Source organism: Ptychodera flava, chromosome 8 (assembly GCF_041260155.1).
Source record: "Ptychodera flava strain L36383 chromosome 8, AS_Pfla_20210202, whole genome shotgun sequence".
NCBI lineage: Eukaryota > Metazoa > Hemichordata > Enteropneusta > Ptychoderidae > Ptychodera > Ptychodera flava.
In genome coordinates, this window is record NC_091935.1 from 39347700 (window position 1) to 39368622 (window position 20923).

The 20923-nt window shown below is 36.6% G+C and overlaps 1 protein-coding gene across 1 annotated transcript; it reads right to left on the reverse strand.

Annotated features, from left to right (window-relative positions):
* Positions 1 to 3747: 3747 nt before the first annotated feature.
* Positions 3748 to 20903, reverse strand: LOC139139305 (E3 ubiquitin-protein ligase TRIM23-like). Its single transcript, XM_070708180.1, has 10 exons — positions 20542 to 20903; positions 18625 to 18897; positions 17803 to 18078; positions 14887 to 15069; positions 13987 to 14202; positions 12843 to 12977; positions 11941 to 12070; positions 10386 to 10496; positions 8988 to 9112; positions 3748 to 7889 (listed from the first exon to the last, which is right to left on the reverse strand). Exons 1-10 carry the CDS (start codon positions 20608 to 20610, stop codon positions 7710 to 7712), a joined length of 1698 nt encoding a protein of 565 aa, XP_070564281.1. The 5' UTR covers positions 20611 to 20903; the 3' UTR covers positions 3748 to 7709.
* Positions 20904 to 20923: the final 20 nt, after the last annotated feature.

The following is a 20923-nucleotide window of genomic DNA, read 5'->3' on the forward strand; positions in this document are numbered from 1 at the left end:
ACTGACATGTCAACGATTTCATTAAAACATAGAATGACTATTTAAAATATAAATATATGTAAAATGTAAAATATAATATATATGTGTATATATATAATATATATACCGTATATATATATATATATATATATATATATATATATATATATATATATATATATATATATATATATATATATATATATATATATATATATATGTATATGGCAAGTTCTACCCGTATCGTAAACCGAACGACCAAACAATGTATGTCCATAAGCAGTCTAATCACCCGCCAACCATTATTAATCACATACCTGACGCAATAAGCAAACGCATCTCAACAACATCTTGTGATAAGGGCATCTTTGATAAATATAAAGGGCGATACAATACAGCGCTAAAGGCAAGCGGCTACAACGAACAAATTGAATTCACCAAGACCAACCAATCAACGAGGAGAAGCAATAACAGGAAGCGTCATATCACGTGGTTCAACCCCCCTTTCAGCAAGAATGTGGAAACTAACATCGGCAGGAAATTTCTCCAACTTGTCGATAAATATTTTCCAAAGGGGTCTAAACTTCACAAGATCTTCAACAGAAACACAATTAAAGTGAGTTATAGCTGTATGAGGAATATGGCAAGCATAATCAAATCGCACAATAAGAGGGTAATCTCCAGAGAACAGCGTAAGGACCAACCAGCTGATTGCAATTGCAGGGTTAAGGTAGCGGTAAACGCTAGAGCGTCAGTTATAAACTTCAATAAAACTATTAAACATGAAAGAAGTCAACATTCTCTGTGGAATAAAAAAAACTAGACTTTTGGGGTCATAAGCATTGCAGAGTTATAGCCCATTGAAACTTCTGAAAAACTGACCAAATAAGAGGAAGTTGGGGAGTCCTTAGTGTATTAACTATGGTAGAGGTCCCCTAGCTTTTAAAAAGTGTTTGAAAAGGGAAAGTCATTTTTTACTGTTTTTAGGAAAGTTTGACAAGGCAGTGCTTGCATTCAGAATGCGTGACTGCTATTATAAATGCATTTTTAGATTCTTTGAGTGTCAAAGAGGTGTCAAAAGTGCGATTAACCAAAAAGACTGCTCTTTGACTTCAAAAGAGGGGTGCAAATATGGCTTGTTTTCAACAATTTAGACAGAATAACAGTTTTCCTACATAATTTTATACCAATTAAATCCAACCTTTGAAATGAGATATGGACATGGAATTTTTACAGCCTATTAACAAGGTTACAGATAAGATTTGTACGGCACAATTTTCCTGTATTGAAGTACTTTTTGAAAAATCACATTTTGAAATTTGAAAGAATTTTTAATAATTTTTTGATATGTAAACCCATGTAAAATCATAAAAACAAATTTTATTTACAAATCCTGCCGTACAAATCTTACAATTAATAGTGTCAACATATTTATAACTAATTTGGTAATATTAATTTATTATTAAATTCAAAGATGTAAAAAAATATGAAAAATTAAATTTTAATATTGATTGGTGTCATATTTCAAAATCATGGCTACAAATATACAATTTTTATATTCTTTGGAGAAAGTATTAACTAAGGGAGTTATCCTGAAAATTTGAACTAAATATCTTGATTCTAACACTTGAAACTTGACATTAACTCTGAGAAAAGAATTGGTGCAAAAATAGCCTTTACCGCTACCTTAAGTCGGCATGCCCCTTAAAGGGTAACTGTCAAGTCAAAGGCGTGGTGTACAAGGCCAACGTATCCACGGAGGACAACGGAGAGAGGGTTTACATCGGCCTCACTGATAACACCTTCAAGACGCGCTACACTAATCACATGAAGTCGTTCCGCAACGAGAGATACAAAAACGACACCGAGTTATCAAAATATGTATGGAACTTGAGATATAAGGGACAAGACTTTGACATTTCATGGTCAATCATTGATAAAGCATTGAGCTACTCTAACATGAACAAGCGATGTAATCTTTGTATATCAGAAAAGCTGCACATTATCAATGCTGACGAATCTACACTGTTAAACAAACGCTCTGAGTTGGTTTTAAAATGTCGCCACCAAAACAAATATCATTTATCGAATTTTAACACTACCTACAAATAGAATGGTTCGTCCCAATCATATATGTAAGAGTGTCGAGCTAGTAATCCTTTCACTCTATCTGAGGATTGCAAGATGCATGAAACTTAAGTAATAGATTTCATTACTTTGTACTTGAAGTAATTTTGTTTATTTATATATATATATATATATATATATATATATATATATATATATATATATATATATATATATATATATATATATATATATATATATATATAATTTATGTCCACCTTTTGTTTTACCTATGTCGCGCCCGGGGGGGGGGGTGTCACCCTGTTTTCGAAATTTGGAATAGGGGGGTCACCCTGTTTTCAAAATTTGGAATAGGGGGGTCAGCCACTTTTTGACGTCGGCAAAAAATAATCCAACCCCCCCCCCCCCAGGCCGAAGAAACTGACCAGTCCCTAAGTCGGGTTGGAACTTGCATGTATTGTGAGACGCGCGGATCGTCTACACAAATAGTCGATTTTCTCTTTTCCGTTCTTTTTTGGCAGGGTGTACTTATACGATGGGTATATGTTGGCGGTACCTGGAAAGATCTGCCCTGATTTTTTGCCGGTTGACAGTGCATGAATATATCTAAAATACCATTTCTCTAATTTCTAAACTGCCCAAAAATGAGGATTTGTGAGGAACGTCAAGAAAAGCCGAAATTCCAAGACCATGTTTCCCCCAGTATACACAGCTGTCAATTGCCGTGGCGAATCATCTAGAGCTGTAGTCTATTGTTCCTTATGCTGTTTTGAATGAAAAAGAAAACACACAAAATAACCAACATTTTTGAGTTCGGACAGCAGTCTTCTCCCTCTACTGTCTATGATACTGACACCTGTTTTTTTGAATAGTAAATAAAAATTGCGTATGGTACTCTATTGAAAACAGGTGCTGACACACTTGGGCCTCTATATAACCTCAAGTATCATCCAGATTACACACTGCATCATGCAATTTCCAGAATATGTGTTTGTAGCCTGATTTTCATTTTTTCACTAGCAGTCCTACACACAATTGACAATGTGAGTGTGTTTGTGAGAGAGAGAGAGAGAGAGAGAGAGAGAGAGAGAGAGAGAGATATCCATTGTGGAAATATGTGAGAGTATTAAAGGAATTAGGAAATATGGCGTAATACAGAATGTGTTGGAAATTAATGTTTCTTGGTTTACCATGGCAACCCTTTTTTTCTAATCATACTACAAAACTTGTTCACAGTTTCCAAACATTTCTGAATTTTCCTGAAATCAAATGACAGTAGAGGTCACATCAAATCACAGGACAATGCATGCATGCAAAAAGGTTGACTCATTATTTCATGTACCATGACCTCACACATTCTGGAATAGTTCAAGGAATGATGTTCAAGGCATAATCTCTGGATCAGATTTTCAGAGATTCTTGCAACCTTTTATAGTTCTCTTTTGTGCAAAGCAAATGTGCTGTCTAATTTCAAAACCTGCAGAGTAAGTTAGGTAGTACCATCCTGTTTCCTAGAAAGGCATATATTTTGATTCTCCCATTAGCATGAACATAGCATAGTGGCCATAGTAAATTTCAAATGAAGATAATTTTTAGTTCTCTTCTCTCCTCAAAAAACTTTACATTTTGAAACCTGATTTTTAATTTTGATTTTGAAAGTAGTTCCAGACTTCCTTCAGAAATGGTAATAGTGATAACTTTATTACACATTAAAATGTAACAGTGATGACCTAGAAATGTATCATTCAGTGTTTGTGTCCAGTAAAAAATTTACACAAAGTGGCAAATCTTTGGACTTTAAATATAATTATATACATTTTGTAATGATTCCTGCAGGAAATACAAATCCAAAAACAACTAACATAGCTGGAATTACAATGACTTAATGCTGAACTGTACATTGAGCTCAAGTTCTGTGATCCACTCATGGCATATTACAAACACTCACATGGCAAATAATGTGAACATGCATTTCTCTATGCAGTGCAGTGCAAATACCTATGAAATAACTGATGCAAAAATCAACATAGATACAGACTTGGTTCAAGTTGGTGAATAAATCACAAGATGTCTAAAACAACCTCATGTGTATCTCTCTTTATTTCACGCAATGCTTTTTGACTTTGGCACTGTCCTTTTCCAGTGAGAACTAAATTACTAAGTTAATTCAGCTTATAGTTGAAAGGCGTATCTGCGGTGTTTTCTCTCCATGTTCACTGAAGGGGGCAATTTCTGCCCCATTCATCGAAATTAGGGGCAGATTTGACATTTTAGGGGCAGAAATAACAGCAAATTCAAAGGTCACTACACTATCATGAGCTTGGGTCGCCATCATATGGGCGTATTTGCTTGCTGTGTTTTTTTTTGCGTGCGCGATTTTCGCCCAGTGGTAGTAACTTTTCAAGGGCTAAATGGCTCAAAATGCACAATATGTGCAATTGTGTGGTCGAGAGAAAACCCTGTATCTGTGTGGTTGTGTGAACATTGTTCAGCTACTTGCCGACAGATTTGACAATAACTCACTGTATTGTGTTCATCCCTCTCAAACATTTCACTCAATGATCACAAATTCAAATGAAAGTACTGAAAGCACAGACTTGAACCAAGTGTAACATGGTTACTGGTGAAGACACTAGTTATGGTGTCTGTTGCACATGCCAACACAACATGATTGAAAGATATCAAATTTTTATAAGAGGCAACTAACCACAACAACACATGAATGTTTGTTTGCTGTGTGGATTCAGTATGATCACTTGTGTTGTGTGTGATGCAAAATTCCACTTAAATGTTCAATAGTATGCCCTGCAAGAAAAACCTGACATGTGACTGATTCAAGAAAGTTATCTTGATGCAAGAAAGATTCTCATATTTCATATTCTGGTGTAAGGTGTAAGGCTGATGTACAGACATTTCTAGAAATTCCTGAATACACAAAAAGAGTCTACAAAGATCATACATGTAAGTCAGAAAACACACTGGTGATCATGACAAACACTGACACGATGAACAGATTTTATACATATGCCAGTACAGACAGGTCCAACTATACTGTGGCATTGACGTATGCAAAAATCTGCATAGGAACTGATAGAAACATGCATATGTACACAGTAACATATTGCAAACTCCCATACAGAGGGCGCTGCTAGCACACAATTCATGTAGTGATCAATGTACCAGTAAATAGAGTATCCAGGGAACAGACGAATACAAACACTGTATTTCTTGCAATACAGCTTAATCAAAGTCATTTGCATTTATTATTTTATTTTAAACAAATATGGTTGGCTAACTTCATGTTGCAAACGTTTGACATCACATAAACTTCAGATTAGCTCCAAATAATAATTGCTCAAGCAAAACTTCAGATCACACTCTGAATGCTACTATTGATTTCAATATCTCTGAACTACACATCATTCTTAAAGAAAAATAAATAATGCAAAGTTTCTAACTCCTGAAAACACCATAACTTAAAGTTCAGAAATCTAGCAAACAAAGGCAATTGCTATACATGTATCTTAGCATTCACATCAGATGCCTAGAACCTAAAACCAAGATTCTTTGTAAAATTGTAAAGTAAATACATACAAGTCAAATTGGCAAGCATCAGATTTTCCCTATGTAAACGGTCAGCTTCAATCCTCAATAGCTCCTATGAAGATATATTAAGTAAAAGTACTTGAAAACTTTAAGAAAGTCCCTGAAGAGGGAAATTTGACACTAATTCTGATGAACTATAACCATACTTGTTGACTGTCAGTTTCAGTTCTGTTTATTTTAGTACTTATGGCCTCTGGCCAAAATGTACTAATATTGTAACAGAGATATAGAATACAGATCGCTTGGTCAAATACCAGAATTGCATCCAGTAAAAATAGAAGTTATTTACAAATAAACAATATGACCTAATTACCAATTTCACACAAAGAATGGTATTTTGTTTGATAATGATAGACATAAATACACATCTATAAAAAGCTGAAGTGAAATTACACTGCAATAATACACTGCATTTGCCTGTACAACAATGCCATACATAACATATGGTATCTAGATTAAGTGATTTAGCTGTGCAAATCGTTGGAAATACTCAAGCACAATCTATTTTTTAGCAAGTCAAGTTTCCCATACATTGAGACCATTAACACACATACAGTATAACATAAAATTCTATACTGGTTTACAGCTGTACATGTACCAAAGTATACGCTGGAGAGTTGAACACTAGACTACTGATGGGCTCTCCAGCACTTCCCAACCTCTGCCCAGGGCACCAGCATACGGCTGAATCTTTAGTCAACAGAGCCCATATTCCTTTCAAAAAATTGGCCAATGTGACCATGTTTAAACATGTATAATTTTGTTTCAGCAAAAGTTAGCATTTACATGCCTTTACATGCCTTTTTATCCGACTGTCTTGGGGTTGGCACTGGTCGGAGTTTACGCCGATCTTTGCTCTGTATCATTGAAAACAATTTCCTTCCAAAATGGGACATAGTTTGATGTGCAGTATCGGTTGACACCACATTATAGGTACTCAGTAAACCAAGGCCTGCTTTGTATCCTTGGAGCAAATAATTGCTTACCATTTAACTGATCTGGCGGTCAATTGAACGCAAATGTAGTGTTACATTAAAAACAGGATTCCCAAATAAGGTTGTCCACAAGTAGCCACTAGTCTACCCCTATGCTGGTCCTGTCAGCAAACACATTTCACATCGATTTGCTCATCTCTGTAGTGATATATACTGGTAAAGGTCAGTGTCTGAGTTGTTGTAGCTACACGATCACAATCATGGCAAAATTAACCATTGTCACTTTCATAATGTCAGATGGTGCCATATATTTGTGTTGGCCTTAGTCTTTGGAAGTAAGCAACAACTCAGAACATGTAAGCCTGACAGTTGCAGTTTGCAAACTTGAGTGTATCATTGCCTGTTGTTCATTACAGTGAAAAATACATGTAAAAGTCAGATGTGAAATTTTAAAGTTGATAATGGTACCAAGATAATTGTTATGTTCACCATTAGAAATGTACGGTGTAATACAGATTGAAAGCCAGCCACGTGATCTTTGATTTGATGGCAACTAGAACACATATTGAATGTTATTTGATACTTCCACTATTACAAGGCTGACTAAACTAGATTTAAAGAAATTCCAAGTTGGCTCAAAAAAGAGTTCAAATACCTTGAAAGTGGGCACACTGCTACGTGTACCTAGATTTGGGTACTATGTAAAACAAAGGTCTGAAGCTGCAATCACTGGAAAGATCATGGCAAAAGAAATACACTATACAGCTAAAACAGAATTACTGGTGTATACTGGGAATACAGTATTACCGAGATACAGAGTGGTATAGCCAGGAAATGCAAGAGCGATATTCCTAGAGGGGATCTATTTCACACAAAGCACTACTGACCCATTTCACATTAAGGACAATGGGGACCCATTCTACATGAAGTACTGATAGACACCCATTTCACACCAAGAACATATAGGGATTCATTTCAAACCAAGAAACAATAGGAACCCAACTTCACACCAAGCACTGGTGGGAAAGGTCTGTTATTCTTACCAGGGGTCCATTTCATTTTAGAAATATGAGACATATCTGCTGCAAGATGGAAAGTTTATTATGCAACGTCGAGGACTCCTGCTGCCACCAGTTGCCTTGACAACCAGTCCAAACCATCAAGTAATCCATTTCCACTCCTTGCATCACAGCCTTGAATATGCCACACACGGCCACAACACAGCTTATGAAGTTCTAGTCTCTGTGCCAATTCTTCAGTACTCAGTGACCCAGCGATGTCCTGAAAATTGCAATTTTGGTCAATGTTACAACAAGAAAGTGGTACAGTGCAGTTATTGACAACATGATGATGATTCTGAGCTCACAACTTGATCAAGTTCAAAGATCAGATCCACGGTTGCTGGTAGTCTTACAACAACTGAGACAGTCCTTGTAAGACATGGTATACATGTGATTTTAGAATCCAGCCATTGTTTTCAACTTTTGCTAACCCTGAAGCAATCTATCATCATACAGTGGACTTTTAAACTGGCCGTGTAACAGGCTGAGTTAATGTGAGTATGAAGGTAAGTCAAGAAAATGACCTCAATTGCATCCTGTGTAGCTATTTGAATTGCGGCAGTACCATGAACATAATTCACAATTTCTGTGTATCACCAGAAACTGTAAGAATGTTTCATGTGATGCAATGGTGGAGTAGACTTATGCCCTAATGGAAATGACAAATGTCTTTCGACATGGAATTTCTGTCGTTTCTCCACTGAAAACGCAATTATCTACATTGGTTGGATTTATGGAATTCCATGTGTACTGCTACAGGGCCTTGAAAAGTCATGTACCTCCAACTCAAACTGAAGATGTAAGTTGGTGAAGGTAAATAGGCATTACAAAATTGGTAGCTTTCATTTCAAGCTCTTCAAACACACTGATTAAGGATCACATTCAGAGCTATACAATTACCATGGTTACCACTAACATTCTTTGACATGACAATCAAGGTTCTTCATCTCACTTTGCTGAGGTCTCTAATAGGAAGATTTAATTGTGAGGGGGGAGGGGGCACAATTCCCCTCCTAGCTCCCCTCACAGACAGTAGCATCCTGGATGCACATTGTATGCAATGCCTGGCTCAATACTTGTACCGTTATCTTTGAGGTTCTCTTAACCCATGATAAAGAATCCATACAGTGACAATGAAAATGGTAAAGCAGCATTGGAGACATTACAGCTATGTCAAAGATGGTGAACAAACACTTAGACACCATATCAATTGTAAAATTCTGTATGTCAGATATGAATGTAAAGTCTCCTAACTAAATGAAATCTTAAAAAACACTGACTCAGTTACAAAATTTGACTGTGACAGACATATTCCTACCTGTTTGCTGGCAAAGACTAACACCAATGCATCTCTCAGTTCTTTCTCTGTTAGTAACTTAGAGAGTTCTTCATATGCCTCTGATAGTCTGTCACAATTACTGCTGTCAATCACAAATATAATTGCTGTAATATAATGAAATTACACAGTATTAATGCTACCATCATGTACAGCTTTGCAGATATCAATATGAAAGTGTTCTAAGTATTACTGCGTTTAGTCTTTATCAGTAAATATATACAGTAACATGTCAGCGTGGATTATCATGTACAGAATTGCAGATATCAATGTATATCCACACTGACATACAACTGTATACAAATATCAGTACAGAACAAACACAGTAAGACTTAGTACTCTCTCAATGCTCAAGACCAATTTGTAAGTCCTTATCTGTTCGTTTGAGTTTCTCATGTTTTGCGTCAACAATTGCTTTATGTGTGTCCACCATTACATTTTTCGTTTGTCTGGATTTTAACAGGTTATATGTCAAACACCACAACATCTGTTTAGGGGACCTATTAGCTATACTTATTGTAATCTAACTTGTACTCACACACTGTAAATCAGAAATGATTACTTGTGACTTTTTGCTTTGATTAAAATCACTCTCTGGCAAATATACTAGTAGAATATTTGATAAAACATAACAACATTTGGACTGTCTTGCCATACAAATTTATAACCAGTTTTGATGACTGCAATGTCCAATGCTAATTCTCTTTTAAGATTACACAAAATTACTATGACCTGGAGAGCCATTTCAACCACAATGTACCGGTATTAGTACATGGTAGGTAAAAATTTCAGTGGAGCATAAATTGGAATGCTAGAATACTCTCATCCATGACAACTACTGAATAATCTACCAAATAAAATCCATCCATTCATCAATCAATCAAGATCACAGTTGACATGTCATGCATCGAGTAACCTCCACTGTAACTATAAACCAAGTACTGTCTGTAATAGTACTGAATATTCTGTGACAGATGTTAATCATTGCCTGAATCAAAGCATTGCATGTAACAGCTGCCATGGCATTATCAATCACACAACACAAATATTCATCATATCACTGACAGGTCAAAGGCCATTCTCTAACAAATTTAGAATTCTTTCATAATATCAATATTTGAATTCTGCCAAACTAGGTCACACACAGTTCAGTTAGTGAGTTTATAATATTAAATTGATACAACACGTACCAGTACCAGTAAAATATTCACTGAATCTAAAATAAAATTTTGCACAAATTAGCATATCTCACTTAAAATGTTGTAAAGTTACTTAAAACACAATAGGCTATTCAACATATTTTTTATTTCCTGAAGTAAATTTGCATGAATATAGTGAGGACAGACATAGAAGCCTAACATTTTTGTTTTGGATACATACCCTGTGTATTGAGATAATAATGTTTCCACAACGGTCTCAGTTTGGTATCACCACCAACATCCCAAATTGTAAACATAAGATTCTTGTATTCAACAGTCTCTACATTGAATCCTGCGAATAAAAATGTGTGATGATTACGTATTGAACCTAAATTGCCTGGTCTGTCCCTGCTGGACATGTTTACACTGGGAAGCTTATGGATCCTATTAAAATCACAATGTGCACGGTAAGCACTATAATCTCCTCAGCCTGTAAGTTGAATCAGTATTCGTAAACTACCCATAAATGCCATTCATAGGTCAACTGCACTTACACGTTCAGAAAGGGCAAGTTTTTGGTCGGTTTTGATCATCAATGATGTGTCAGGATCATATAGAAATAATTCTAATAATTCAATGCACAGATTTAATATTTGAGGTCTGTCAGATTGAAGCACTTGGCTACACAAGAATGTGTAAAGAGCTTGGATTACGATTAAAATTGAAATGGAACAAAATCAAAGGATTGTTAAAGTACTATCAAATTAGAAGCCACCAGGCTGTACCTGACCAACCATGATACAAAACTCTGTTTTTTTTGGCATATTGTCACTTTTGCAGTATGTATCTTATTTATGTGAGCGAATATTAAATGTGTGCCATGGTTTCCTACGAGTCATAGCATTAAAATCATGACATCACAGATGCCCTCATTGACTCATCATTCATCAGTTAAAACTGTGTGAAGTTTAAAACAGGGATGGATAAGTGCCAAGCACAGGTATATTTGTTTGTTCTGTTCACAAATTTTCTTCTTCCTAGGGTCACTGGCAACCTTTAACATACAGTGTGCCTCGGGATCTTTTCAGTGTTCAATTTTACTGTACCAGGTACCTTAACACTGATATGCTGCATGCCTTAACTCATCGTGTTCCACCATCAATCAAGACAGGGAGTTTACCAGTGTAAAGGTACCTGGTACAGTAAAATGGGACTCTGACTTGTGAAGTTTTTTGTGAAAAAACATCGTACAAACTTTCAGTTATCCCCATACAGTTCACGAACGGATAGGAAACATTCTGAATTTCATATATTGGTAAACTTTACATTCTTTGCTTCTCTAAACTTTGTACTCTTGCCTATGCAAGGTTCCATGAAGTAAAAATATGTGTATACATTCGAATCTTTTGCTTGTATTACCTTAACTCTCATCCTACCAGACAATATACTCTGAGTCAGTAAAAAGCGGTATTCAGCCAAAACCTCAAAAAGCGCTATTTAGCAAAAACCTATCTATTTTCACTCAATTGGCCCTGTATGTTATAGCAGGTTTAGTCAATCAAAATCATATTTACCGTATCTATGTATTCAGGAGCCTTCAAATGTTCAAATCTTTCTTAAAATGCAACCCACAGGAAATGTTTTGTCTCACTAGTTGTGACCAACTTGACCTGATGGTGACATATGAACTTGGCAGATATGGGAAGAGTGTTCATCCATTTTCTTTAGCCAGTCATGTTCTAAAGGAGTGTCTAAAAGGTAGATGATTACCAAAGAAAATATTTCTGTACACTTACCTATTGTAGGAATACTCTGAATGAACTCATTCTGTTTGAGTTTGAATAAGATTGTAGTCTTGCCAGCACTGTCTAGTCCCAGGATTACAACTCTCATTTCAAGCTTTGGTCCAATATGGACTCTGTTATCCTACAGTAATACAGGGAAAATTAATCTAGAATCTGACAAGCTGTGCAATACCTTTAAAAGTGCAGAGCAACTTTTTTTTAGAAGAAAGAAATCTATCGTGGAAGATCAAATCGACAGAATTTGTACAGGAAAAGAAGCCATATTACAAGAAAGTGCATGTATTACACCCCTTATGCAAAACACAGCTGTAGGATGTTCACAGTTGTTCTTGTATCAGTACCTGGTAATAATTATCTTTCCGTAAAATACAGTCAAACCTGTGTAAAATGGTCAGGCAAGAGATCAAGAAAAAGTTACCACTATATGGAGTTGGCATTTTTATAGAGGGTGAATGTTGCATTACTTTGGGTGTAGGTGATGAGTGATTAGTAATAATAAATTTCAATATCATGAATCTCTTGAAAATCATGATTGATGCTTTGAATTTCTGAAACAATTGTGATAAAGATGTAATATCAGTCAAAATAGACTCACTTCTCACTTTCAGCCTAAGCATTTTTTTACAGAGATCATTCAGAGTCAGATACGCTGATCAATGTAAACATGTTTTATTGCTAACTGGAGTCATTACCAAAGGCCACTGTCCACCTCTGAGAGGTAGCTCTTCTTCAGAGTGCCTTTAACATGTAAAATGTTTGCGACTGTTGCAGGTGATATCGTAGAGGGAGGTGACCGCTCTGTAAAGGTGACTACTATTTTATGTCACTCCAAATAAAATGCTGTTTACATCACACATAACAGGAAGCTGTATGATTTAATGTTTCAATCTTACCTTGGTAAATGTGATAGGTATGTTACCATCTGAAGGTATATGTGTACAAAGTTCCTTCAGTTGCTGTTGATGCTGACCCAGTGTGTCTACTAAACCGCTAACTTCTTGTTTGGCCATGACAACACGGCTGTTATCCTGTTAAAAGACAAATTGATAAAGCCATGATGAGATCAGTTTGTTACCAATAGTAAGGCTAAATACATGTATGAATGAGTGAACGGCATTATTAGGGTAACATACAGTAACAGTGTTAAATTCAAAAGCTGTGAGTGCACTTAGGTTTGGATTTTGCGTAACTTTGGATAAAAGCTTAGACTCGTGTTTGCTTTTATAACAGACCTTGGTAGAACAAAAATCTATATTTCACCACCCAATAACCCCTCTATATTTTACCTTTGAGTGGTCATTAATACACAAATGCAAAGACTGACACATCTACCATACAGGTGTAACAACAAAGCACCATAGGGTCTATGGTTTGTCTTTCCTAATGTTGTAAAGATGTTTACCACACATGGTTTTAAATGAATTTTTCGACAAACAAATTTTGATCAAACTAATTGCCACTAATTGATTCAAGTTTCATCTCACAGTGCCTGAATACATAGATCCACACTACTTTGCTTTGCCACTATCATAATCACTGCCCATAAAAGATGAAAGGCAAACTCTCATTACAACACATTACAGTACACCAGTAAGCAATCTCTCTATACTAAAGATTGACTGAAATGCACCTATAAAATCAAGAAATCTCTTTAGAGTATTAAATGTATACATAAGATGCATCATGGCAAGAACCAGAGTCCTATGCAATCACACACCCTCCACACACAAACCAATATGTTGAGCTTAATGTGAATATGATGATTCTTGTTTCTACTTGTAATTTCTTTCCAAAATGACACACATCTTTATTGTATCAAATCAACAATATCTCTGCTATAAACATCTTCTAGATATGGTGGTACGTAAGATGATCTATCAATGGCAGAAAAAAAAATTATCTCTGTAATTGTACAAATTATATTTATTGGTACTGGGCTGATGCAAAGGATTATTGAATAAATTTCTACACTGATGCTACAGGTTTGTGAGTTACATGGCAAACTGGTACTGAGTTACCTTGATACGAAGTACATACCTGTTGTAACACTCTTTCCCATTGTAAACATATTGCACTGGTCTGAGACAGTACAATTGCCAAGTCTTCCTGTTGCTGTCTCAGAATTCTTAGTTTTTCTCTGGCATGGCTGTCCACCACACTGATAGCTACCTCTTCTTGACGATATAGAGACTCATGTAATTCATTGAAGTACACTCTCACTCTGGTCCTTGCCAATTCTGCTGTCCCTGGAACCTATGGAAAGGCAATATACAGGGTTTACATCTTGCCAGGCAACTAACAAATGTTTACACTGAAATGCATTCAGTACACTTAAGTGAAGTATCTTTTGAAAATATTAACAAGTACAATGGTCCACAGTCAAACTACACAAACATCATAACTATATGATTTGTGACAAATTTTCTGGGGGCAAAAATGACTTTATTTACTCATAGCTTCTTAAACTATATCTTAAAAGCTGATCTACATTAATTCACAGACTTGCTAGCTAAACATATTTCAGACTGGAAAACGGCTTGTAACACTTGAAAATGGCTGTATATTGTGTATGTAAACCTTGAAAAGCTCACAATGAAATTCCAATAACCAATTGAATTTTAGGTATATATATGTTTACTTGTACATAGAATGGTTTTGTGGAAGTTGAAAGGGTCGGGGCACATTGTGATTGCATGTAATTCTTAAATAGGTCAGAGAACATTTAAGAAAATTGTTGCACATGTAGATTACAGAGGAAAGTATTAAATTTCACAATAAATTTCGATAGGCTGTCTGATGTTATTAAATTAGTACATACATTTCATAGGATGTGATATATAATCAGATTTTCTACATGCATCTGTCAACAAGTGTATCAAGATCTAATTATTAGTAAATGTGTTCCACAGTAGTAAGCAACACTGGCTTACACCCTACCTGTCTAAATTCTGTTAAACTGTCACGATCTTCAGACATTTGCATGCCACCTTCTATTTGTTGTATTACTGACGTCAATCTCTTTGCTGCCTCTGTGACTTCTTCAGTGAACACTTTGATGTGCTGTGTAGCCTCAACAATTGCTAGTCTCACATTATCCGCATCAGTCTCAACCAGAGTGTGCTGCAAAATTGAGAACGTATTTTAATTTTTTAAATCAATGCTAAGTAACAGCTTTTAACAGAAGTGAAAAGACCAGGTTTACCTTGCATAGTTGATGTTACATCAAGCTGAAGAGCTGAAAACACCACATTGGCAGAATGAAACAAAATTCATTGCATACATCTTAACACATGTAGATATAGACATAGACATACACAGATCATACATGTATGTGTAATGCTAATAGTGTATGATGAGTCAAAGTTAATCTATTGTAGAGTAACCATGGATGAATATATGTGTACCCTACATATGCAAGGATACTTGTCAGCTGTAAAGATAGAAAATTCTTTTTGTATAATCTTTACAGGATCCCATTCAGTGCATTCAGTGAATTAACTGACAGAGTAATTCCAAGCTTTTGTGGGTTCATCCTGCAATGGTATTAAAGCGCAGTGGTCGTCGCGCTGCGCATCCTCCTGAGGGGGTCCCCCTCTGTTGTAAACAAATCCAAGAACGCCGCACATGTTACGGGTTGATTGTAATGTTTGCGATATTGCCGCTTGTTAAAATGGCGGCTGATCTGTCACAAGCATACCAACTATCCAAATGTAACACGCAATAAAAGTTCAATTAATCTAAGTTAAATATCTGCTGAATATTGAACAATGATTGCACGCTGGATTGAGATCACATTTGCTCATGATTTTCTTGAATCAGTTGAATGGGGCTCGGCTACTGTTATCGCTCGAGCCATAGAGCTAGACGTACGCATGTATACGCCAACAGACTATCAACCGTCAACGACCGGGCTCTAGTTTTCGACATCGCTAGCAAGGACGAGAGCTTTCATTTCAATAGGCCCGACAGGAGTACAAAGACAACAACCCAAACTACAGAAATCTACAGCTCGCAGAGCAATGCCCGCTGCAGCAAGAAGCATCTCTGCATCTGTTCCGTTCCGTGGTCTGTATGAACGTCCGTGTCAAACCAGGTATATGACGCGCTACACTCGGCTGTGGAGAATCCAACTCAACTACAAAGTTTACCTCGTTTGGGGGTGCAAACGAGAATTCCGAGTACAGGTATCAAGTCAAGCGAAAGACCTTTCATAGTCTTCTTGTTATGTAGGGGTTATCTCACTTGAAAGAAGATTCAGACCTACCGGCAATCAGGAGGTACAACAACGAAGTTTGCCCAGCACCGGTAGGCCTACACCAGCTAGCGGTTGGATCACTGCCATGACCTTGCACAGGACCGGGGCACAGGATCTCTCGATACGTCTATGTACGGCGTAGCCGTGCAATTTCCCTGCCAAATGCCGCGAAAACCCGCTCGTTTTGTTTATTGTTTCCTGTCATTTTACTATTTCTTACCACGTAATACTGGGAGAAGTAAGACATGGTGATCAACAGTTGGTTGCGGGCCAAGTCGTAGCGGGCCGGTACGTTGTGGGACCGGATTCTCTAGCTATATCCGTGTACGTCAACGCGGTGACCGTCTCCCACCAACATCTCACGTGTCCTGCTCTGGCTTGCCGATGGTCTTGAGTGTAATTTTTGTGTTAGGCATTGTGCTTGTTGCTGGTCTACATATATAGGCAATGTTGATCATTTGATCATTGAGTTCGTAGCTCTACACAAGTTTATAGATAGAAATACACCACTGAAGTTCGTTTCTGATCTTAATATTTTACTATGATGTTGAGTCTTACAAAGGCCTTAACAAAGTGGGGGACTGCTCCCATCTCACTCCGATTGAAGTTGAGAAGACTTATGTTTACAAAAATTTATGTTTATCAACAAAAAAATCACGCACGCGCAGCGCGACGACCACTGCGCTTTAACTTGTTCAGATCAGGAAATACTTATTATATTCATGGAAATCTTTCACCACTGACACTGTCATGTGATACTTGATAATGATCCCTATAACATGGCCACTGTTTATTTAGTGAATCACTGACACTACATTTCTTATGAAGTTTCAATTCTGACATGAACCCTTCACTCTCGGTTCATGATTTCAAGGTTACGAGTAGAGTACCAGTATGTTGTGAACTGGTTGAACTTTGGTGAATCTTTTCACAGGGTGGTTCAACTCAAAGATCTCATTATTTGGTAAATATTATGCAGATGATCTACAATTTTATGGCTTCTTTCCGTGTGTCAGGGTACAGCACATATACATATCAGATTCAGTGATGGCCGTCTCTTATCAAATACACTCTTTTAGCAATGTAAATGAACAAAACACTGCAAGCAAATCACTGACAATGAATTATGGTAATGCCTATAACATTAGTAAAAGTTTACAGGGTTTGTCATAAATGTGGAATGGTACAAAGCCCAATTATTGATAACTGTAGGTACATGTATTAAACAGTTTAATCCGATTACAACAATGTCTCTTTCATTGGTCTATCACCATAGCAGTTCTTTATTTGAGTTGGCAGTTGTGTTTAACACGTGTGTGATTGTTTATGGCAGCACACAAGGGTTCCTTGGAACAGTATATGGAACGCATATGAATGACTTGGTAGACCTCAAGACCCCTGAGCTCAATCTTCATTATGTAAACAGGAGTGTTTCGTTAGGGTGCCTCCCATTGCTTTATGATGCTATTGGACTCCCCATGATTACACTGATTTGTAGAATTGTTCAGTATGAGCCCAGTGTTTTCACAATCTTGCCACAAAACTTCTCAATATTTAAATGCACAGCAACAGCATACAAATACATTGTTACATCTTACCTTGTGTCCTTTATGTCTACCGTAGTCTTTACAGAATACGCACATCAAGGGATTTCTCTCACAATCCTTTTCTAAACAACTAAACTCTAACAGCTGCGTTTGATGTTCAGGACAGGTGGGTCTCTGCCTGGGCTTTTGTGACAGTGGAACACGCTTGTGTTTCATCAATGTTCTTGTTGAATGGCTTGATTCTGAGCATTCAGCACAAAGATGAGTATTGCAGACTAGACAATAGACGCTGGCAGTGTGGTCTTCATTCTCATCACAGGGAATCACCTGAAAGAAAGCAGTACAGACACCATCATGCTGTCAAGTGATATTTTATAAAGAAACTCTCATAAAAATTATGCTGTCTCATTAAATGTAATGTATTTGAAACTTTATTCTTTTGTAACATGGGGAGTTTAGCTCTAATCCCAAGTGTATCCACTGTACTGGTACCGGTATGCCTAATTACTTAATTGAGCCTACATCTCTTTCATGAGATTTTCTGTTAGTTTATGTGTGATAAACGCATAGTGGGTTCCATTCATACAATCAAGATCCCAACTGGGATACGATTTCAATAAGGCTTACTTTACTTTACTTTACAATGTGTGTACACAAGACACTGTATTGCACAGGTCCAGTGAAATTGGCTCTATCATCTATGTATGGATTCATTTCCATGTTGCAAGTTAAACGATTTGCCTTTCAGAGAGATTCTTTGGAAATGCTTCATTGATTTTAATTCTCTTTCTCCCAAGTTGTATTTATTTCTATGATTTGTCTATGGAGCCTTGTAGAAAGAGGATTAACTTTATAATGATCCACCTTACATACCTCATTGTCTGCTGTTCCATCATTGTTCAATGTGATAGTTTCCTCTTGTAATTTTTCCAACAATTCCAGCAGAGCAAAGTTCTTCTTAAGTCCCCAGATGCCAGAGTCTCCAAGTTCAGTGACTTGTCTGTCCATTGGGCAGTGAAGTAGCCTGCCATGTGTTGGTAATCTGGTCAGACAGTCATGGCAGAATGTATGACCACATAGTAAGAGTCTGGGAACCTTATCTCCTTGTAGAAAGAACACATCCCCACATACACCACATTCTAATACCTGTAAATAAATAGAGGTACACATCAAAAGACTGGAAAAGGCATGAGGATATTTGAAACAAAGTATGTAAAGTTAGAGTTTTCTCAGGCAATAATTAAATGCAATATTGATAGTATAAAAGACATAGTTATAACTGACTGCAATCAATTATCCCTTCAGATGCTAAAAAATCAAGGAGCACTAAAAAAAACTTGTGTAGGGCCAAAAAAGAAAGTTTTGTTTCTCATCCTCAATCCTGTCTATCTAGACAAGCAGTACCAACTCTTTTGATGCTTCATGAAAAATTAAAAGTACAAAATGACAATGCACTATACAGTGCACAAAATATTATCTTGAGGGTCACGTGTACATAAACAACAGTTCTGAACAGTAAGTATACTGCATGTACATCATCTTGTTGCATGTCAGAACTACTGCTATAGTTAGATATTCTTGATTTAAAATTTCCCCTTGGTTGTTAGATCTTGTGAGCTTACAAAACAACAATGGAAAAAATACATGAGAAATAAAAAAACCTGTCACCACATGATTTTTGCAAAACCTAGAACGAGAAACAAACCTATAAGTTGGGGGCCTTACAACAAAATCTTCAAGATTCTTTACATTTATGATCCATATTAGCAAATTTACAAACTTATTGCAATTGGTTTTTTCAATACCAATTTCATCTGGCACATTATTTTCATTGATTGCAACCTACGCTGTGTTTGCATTCTTCATATTCGAGGCAGAGAGTGTGTATCTTATTCTTAAGTTATGACTCCTAGGAAAAAATGTGCAGCAATATGTTTGCACCACAAAATATCTTCAGGTCACCTTGCTTTGGGTTCTGACAATAATATTACACTTAAAACTTACAAAATTACTTAATTCTCATTGCATCATTCCTCTATACAATATTTTAATGTTTTATTATCACCTTAATTAAAACTTTAAGACCCATAATGCACCAGATTATTTCCTTCAAATAAATACCAGCTTCTATGACTGCTGGGATAAAACACTCACAGATGACCAACCAAAATATTACAAGTCTCATAGAAATGGTTGCAAAGCGATGTGTGTAATGTGTGTACATACTTTGTAGGGAAATTAAATTAAGTAAAAGTGTACAATTAATTATGTGACACTGAGATAGCAGAAATGGAAGTGTTGTCTTACAGTCAGCCACACAAATATTTTATCAGAACCGATTTATGGAGCTATTGAAACAAATGCAATCAACGAATAAAATACTTCTAGCTGCATTTTTATCTTCCATATAGAGTCCAAGTCAAAACAACAACAACAACAACAACAACAACAACAACAACAACAGTGTGCAAAAATAGATACTCATCAAGGAAAATTAATCTGCAACGGAAAAAGAACTCTACAAATCTACGAAATTATAACATTTTTGGCTTTGCCTTAGCGTAATCGGCTTATAAACACTGTACACGTTCTGTGCAACATGACACTACATAATCCCCGTCCCTTCCAAATGGATAGGCCTGGTGGAACAGACAACTATAGTAGCTTCCGCTCGGGCAAGTTTCAGGGTCATATTCACCCGTTTCCCTGCAAAATATTTGCGGCTTTTACCAAGTTATGATGAGATCATCGTCCCATCGAGCATGTGCTTATGAGTTGATAAATACTTACGTTTGCATTGCCAGTTCTTGGTCGCCTTGACGTGAATCTACTGGTGATTCTCCCGTCTATGCCAGCCATTTTGTCTATCGCAGAATGGACCACCTAGGCTGCTGTAATTTACTGAACTGCGTCATTCATGTACACATCACCAAAGAGCGTTTTTCCGTTGCAGGGAGAGGAAAATAATTCGTATTTGCCCATACATTTGAAACGCGAAACTATTATTTTATTATTGTATGATATGATACGAACAAAACCATATTTTTCAACCATAACTAGTTCCACTTTCCTTCGCGATACCCGCGCGAATTGGTCAAATCCACTGTCAAAACAAGGCCTCAGTAAAAACATTGGTGACCGTTGACCTTAGTGACCTGACCTGGCTATCTTT